Consider the following 6,000-nt stretch of genomic DNA (forward strand, 5'->3'; position numbering starts at 1 on the left):
TTGTCTCTCCACTCACCTGCTGGCACTTCCCCTGCCTCTTCAGACACATTGCTTAATGACATTGTAATCAGTTCCATCTACATCTTTACCTTGTACTGTTTTAGTAAACACTGCAGTCTGAAGTAGGATAATTTTCAGAGAAAAAATAACCAAGAGTGAGCTTAGTGGTGCTTTGGTTTTGGTTTTTTTCCTGACTTTTGGAGTGCCTTTTAGCTTTTTAATGGGAGTTTCTCAAATCTCTGTGAAAAATAAGAGTGTTATCCTGGGCTAAGCATCATGTGTCAGATTCACATTGGTACTTATTCTGCCATCTCAGGAACAATGCTTAATATTCTGAGTTTTTTCTGAGGGAGAAAATGTTTCAATTTATAGATTGAATTAGTATTGTCAGCTGATTTTTTTTTTTACCTGTTTCTTTAATTTTCATTTATTTTCCTCCTTAGATCTTTACCTCACGCACAATACTGCTTAATCTGCATTTCTAAAAGCTCTCGTGCTTTTTATCTTGTAATTTTGTTTTTGTATGTTGCAGGCCATACTGCAGATTAGCAGTGCTAATCCTCTGGTGAAATTAGGCACAGGCTCAAAGCTCTTGGATTTCGGTCTTTGACCTCTGAGACTTCACAGAGAGGAAGCACTTGGGGTTGTGAAGTGTAAAATAAACCGCTTTCCAAGGCTAAATAAAGAGACTGGGTTGGTGCACAAGAAACAGCACCCAGCTCCATGTCGCCCCATCCTGTCCCTAAGGGTACTCTTACACAGGGTGTGGTCAGCACAGTCAAGTCTGCTACATGTGTCTTTGGATGATGCCATCTATCCGGTGCCATCCAGACAAGACAATACAGGACCATTTCTAGAAGAGTCTCCACGTTTTGTCCGCTTTAAGGTGGATTGGCTTTCTAGCAAAACCAGAGTTGTCTTTCATTCTGATGATGGTGGCAGCCAGCATCACAGTTTATCTGCGGAAGTGTGACTGTAAGGACCCTGCGGGTAGGAAAATGCGTTTCAGTCCTTTCCTGTCTCAGGCACCCTGAAGAAAATGCACGTATAGATTTTAAAAAATAGAAGTGTTTCGCAGACAAGTGTTGTGGGATCATTATAGAATGCCTGAAGTACGGTCTCAGACTGTTTAAGGCTACAGAAAGCTGTAGTAAAGGGCAGCAGCAAAACATATTATTATGTAATGAAGGAAACATTCTTCAGCAATACTGTCAGTGCTGGATCCTCACTTTTGGCACTCAGCTCCTTTCAACGAGACTAGTAATGCTCTCCGCTATTTGGCTCTTTGACCTTAAGGGGCACAGATGGAAAAAACAGAAAGAATACGAGTCTTGCACTATAGAGGGCAAGTAACTCAGATGAATGATAGTGAAGTGTACAGAAAGCTGCTAGCTCTCTTCCAGTAGCAGAAGGAAAAGACATCAAACAAAGGGGAAACTATGAAAGGAGACTCCTGTACATCTTTCTACAAGCTTTTCCGATAGCAGAGGAATTTTAAGCCAAAGAAAGAGATTGGTGCTTTATATATCCTTTCCATATATTGCAGGAGAACGACCTTCTTATAAAAATCCTCTGGGGTCTTCCCATGGAAGTGTTGAGAGGCAAGGGTTGAAGGCTTCCTGTGACTGCAGCCTTTGGGCTTCATTTAACTTTTCTGATAAAGTTTTGATGACAGTATTAAGCAGGTGTTTCTTTAGAGGAAGCTTATGCTTTTTATCTCACGTACAAGGGACTAGATAAATGTACTAGATAAGAGGACATTTGATATCCTAAGATAAGAGGCCCTAGTTCTCATGTAAGTTGCGTAAAGGTTATGTAGGAAGTAAAGTCCTTCGACTTACACCAGTATAATGTCACAAAAGCACAGTCACAGTATGGCTCCTGTTATAGCCATATATTTAATATTCTTAACACAGTTGAGAAATTTTAGAGGCTCGATATCTCGGCAGATTTTAAAAGAAGCTCAAACCTGTTATTTGTAACTAGTGTATGGGCTGTTTGGCCGGGGGAGGAAGCCTTGATGTTCTCACATAAAGAAAGAAAAAAGATAAAGAAAAAAAAAAAACCCCAAACCTGTAACATTGCACTAAACAGTTGCTGCTGGCATCTGGATTAATGTTAATGTAACATACAGTGCCTTGGCTGAGTACTGCGGTTAGTAAATTGAGCTCTTGTGTCAAGCTTTCTGGAGGTTTTTATACCAAACTCATCACCACAGTATTTGAGCAACTTCCAGAAGTGCCCTGGGAAATGATTAAAATGTTCTTTCAGACTCTCTCCTGGGGATAAGCATGTGCAAAGCTGTGTCTTGTTTTGGATGAGGGAACTTTTTGGTTTGCTTTTTATTCATTTTGGTATTGGGACACTTAGCATTTGTTAGGATCATGAGCTAAGGTGTACACTCATGTATTTGGATTTGCCATAGAGACAATGGAAAGAGACACACAGTTTGCATTAAGCGGACTGCATCACCTCCTGGAGGTGCCCATTTTAGTCCAATGGCTCTTTAAGGAACCTTGATTGTTAGTATCGAGCGTTAAGTGCCTGGTGATAACTATGAGGAATCCTAGGTCTATGGCAGTTAACTCTTCAATACCGTTCACAAAATTCTTGGTGTTGGGAGAAAAAAGATGCCAATAGTTTTGGTAAGTTTCAAGAGAGCACAATTTTCTATCAGGCTCTTTCAAGTTTTCTACTATGATGCTCCCAGCTGTGAGGACGTATCTGGATTCCAGCTGCTGTTCAGGACCCAGGTTTTCTTCACACGGAAGCTAACACAGAGGAATGGCACCCGTGTGCTGTTTCCCATTGTTCCCTAGGCTTTCACCAAGAGCAGCTGGAACATTTCCACATCAGCCAAACATCTTGATCCAGTTTAGTTTTCTATTTTTTCCTTTCCAGTATTTACATGAATAATAACAGCATACATATCAGCAGAGACCATGGTTTATCGTTGTCATAAGTAACAGAATAAACATCGGGAATTGATAACATGAGTCAACTTTGACTTGCATATGTTTTTTCATATTACACATTGCTTCCAAGGAACTGGGGATTTGGTATTTCCTTTGGGAAGTTTGGTTCATTAGAATGAAGAGTTTAAAACTGTCGGGAAGAAAGAAGAAACTCTTCTTTGTAACTATTCACTGAAGCAAAACTCTGAAGTTAATTGTCTGAACCAGTCTGCTGCATAACACAAGCTTGCTTTGTGAAACATAGCTGCTTCAAATTCTGTCATGTTAGGCTGCTCATATGGTTTCTATGTAGGACTGCATTTGCTCATATAAGGAATCTATCCTTTATCTTATAACCAGCTGCCTGCTTCTGTTAGCACAACTTATTGGGGGTTATGTTTTTATTGGTGTGATAGTTGACTCACACTGGAATTCTGGAAATAATAGACTTTGAGGAAAAGTATTTTATTTTCCTAATGAATTATGGTTTTCCGGTAGCAAATAGAAGATCTTCCTTTAACTTCGAATGCCTCCGCCGACAAAGTAGTCAAGATGACATACCACTCTCTCCGAATTTCCACCATCGCACTGCTTTACCACTTCACTTAATGCAACAGCAGGTAAACATAAAATCTTAGTTAACTAATAATGAGTTACAATTTTGCAGCTTTTATATCATACCTCTGACTTTTCACTGTTGTTTGAAACAGTACTAGCGTATTATGTAGTTTGCCTGTGCACAACTTCTAGGCCAAGTGTCAGCTTGTAGTTGGGCGACGCGAGGCTTCTCAAACATCGACCTTCTACAAAACATTGAAAATGAGTAGTTTGCCCCTATGACTCTTTAAGTGTCCACAAAGAGTCAGAATGCCTTAAGGAATTCTGACCAGGACTGCATAAACCATCTATTCATCCTTGCCTATGCAGTTACTCAGCTCCATTTGTGAGAGCTTGCAAGTACAGCACGCGCAGTTCTGAGGTGGCCCTGAGAAGACAGCAATTTCCATACTCTAGAGACACCATCCAGAATGCTTGGAAAATGCTGACAGCTTCCTATCCTGTCCTTACAGGACAGAAGGAATGTTTCTACACTTTGCTTGCTTTGTTTAATATATTGTATAAGCAATTATTATTTTTTTTTTATTAATGCTAATACCAGGATTTTGTGATCCAAGTAATAATAGAAAAAATACCATTTTATCCTGTCAATTTAACAATTTCAGTCCTGTTCCTCCTTTGCATGCCTGTTAAACAGCAAAAGATGCTAACTTTGCATAGCTGCTGCCTAAGCAATTGGTTTGAACTAACTGCTGAGATGACTGAGCATTTGAGATCACTAACTTCTAGAATTCTTCTCCTTACCAGGTCATGGCTGTCGCAGGTCTGGATTCCAGCAAAGCTCATAAACATTCACCAAGTCGTTCAACGCGTTCCTGGGCTACTCCACCTGCAACCCCTCCCAACAGGGACCGTACTCCGTATTACACGCCTCTGATCCAGGTTGACAGGGCTGAATCTACAGAACATATGAACGGTAGCCTGCCTTCCTTGCATAGGAGCTCTTGGTACACAGATGACCCTGATATTTCCTACCGAACATTTACACCAGCCAATTTAACTGTACCTAATGACTTTAGGCATAAACATAGTGACAAACAGAGGAGTGCAGACAGTTTGGTAGAAGCGGTAAGTATTACAGAAACCTCTGAATTAGCCAGGAGTGTCTGTCTGTTCAGTTTTTGTGTTAAGTTTAAAAAGCATACCATTCAGCCCACATTATCTCTCTGAAAATGTGGTATTTTCAGTTTCAAAGCCCAAAACTTTTTTTAGGTGAAGACAGGGGAACTTAATTCAAAGTTGTCATGTAGTAAAGGATTTCTACTGAATCCAAGTCTTAACGTTAATGTGTCAGAGAACTGTAGAGATTTCAAAGAGATTTGAAATTACATTTAAGTTTTCTGGATGAGTATCAGTTATGAAGCATCCTTCCACAATGGCTGATAGGGAAGAGATGACGCATGTGCCTGTTCTCTCGGTTGTTTCTATAGAAATACATCACAATTTTTGCAGTAATCTGAATAAAAGAACAAGAGCTCTACAAATCAGTGTACTCAATGCAGAGAGGTGAATAACAACTACAAGGGTAGTTTTGTAGGTGTACTAAAGGATGTTAAGAATTCTCTTTTATATTAAAAAAGATTTGAAGATACAGATTATGTAGCATTTCTGAATCATGGTTACTGTTCTTGCTTCAATCTATCACTTCCTTTCCATTGCTATGAGCTGAACAATATACTTTGTTAAATTTTATTTGCAAATAGGACTTGAGCATCCTTCTTCCATGTACTCTAAAGTACCAAGAACATATCTAGAATTCTATGTTTCAGGCAATTGTTTCAATTGCACCATCTGAGCTATATTTACATATAATTAACATATATTAATATGTTGTCTTTAGTATATCAGCCTGATGCTTGATGTTTATCAAAGACTACTCCCAAATTTCTGAAGAGAAAAGTCAGAGGTATTGCAGTAGCAGTTACATTCTCGCACAACTGATACAGTGGGGGTTGGAGCCATTTGATTGTTCATCTGATTTGATCGTTCTTTACGCATACAGTTTTGCTGTGGGTTGCTGCAGTGATTCAGCATGGGGTTTCTAGTATTTTCCACAAATGAGAAACGTTGTTATGACCTGTCTGTTCTTCTGTAATTCCACTGTATATCTCATTCTCTCCCCTCCATCTGCCAGGTACTTATATCGGAAGGCCTAGGAAGGTATGCAAAGGACCCTAAATTTGTTTCAGCTACAAAACACGAGATTGCTGATGCATGTGACATGACTATTGATGAGATGGAAAGTGCAGCAAGTAATCTTCTCAATGGAAATATTAGCAATGGGACCAACGGGGATATGTTTCCCATTTTAAGCAGACAAGATTATGAACTTCAAGATTTTGGTCCTGGCTACAGTGATGAAGAACCAGAAACAGGACGATATGAAGAAGACTTAGCTGATGAAATGATATGCATTACAAGCTTATAG

General features: G+C 39.5%; 1 protein-coding gene across 1 annotated transcript in view; it reads left to right on the forward strand.

Moving 5' to 3' along the window:
• The window catches only part of CACNA1D (calcium voltage-gated channel subunit alpha1 D), a 194,489-nt gene extending 188,489 nt beyond the window's left edge, over positions 1-6,000 (forward strand). Inside the window, exons 48-50 of the mRNA XM_059823472.1 lie at positions 3,453-3,574; positions 4,320-4,640; positions 5,707-6,000. Coding sequence (XP_059679455.1) covers positions 3,453-3,574; positions 4,320-4,640; positions 5,707-6,000 — 737 coding nt within the window. The remainder of the gene's footprint in view (positions 1-3,452; positions 3,575-4,319; positions 4,641-5,706) is intronic.

This window comes from Gavia stellata, chromosome 12 (genome assembly GCF_030936135.1).
Source record: "Gavia stellata isolate bGavSte3 chromosome 12, bGavSte3.hap2, whole genome shotgun sequence".
Taxonomy (NCBI): Eukaryota; Metazoa; Chordata; class Aves; order Gaviiformes; family Gaviidae; genus Gavia; species Gavia stellata.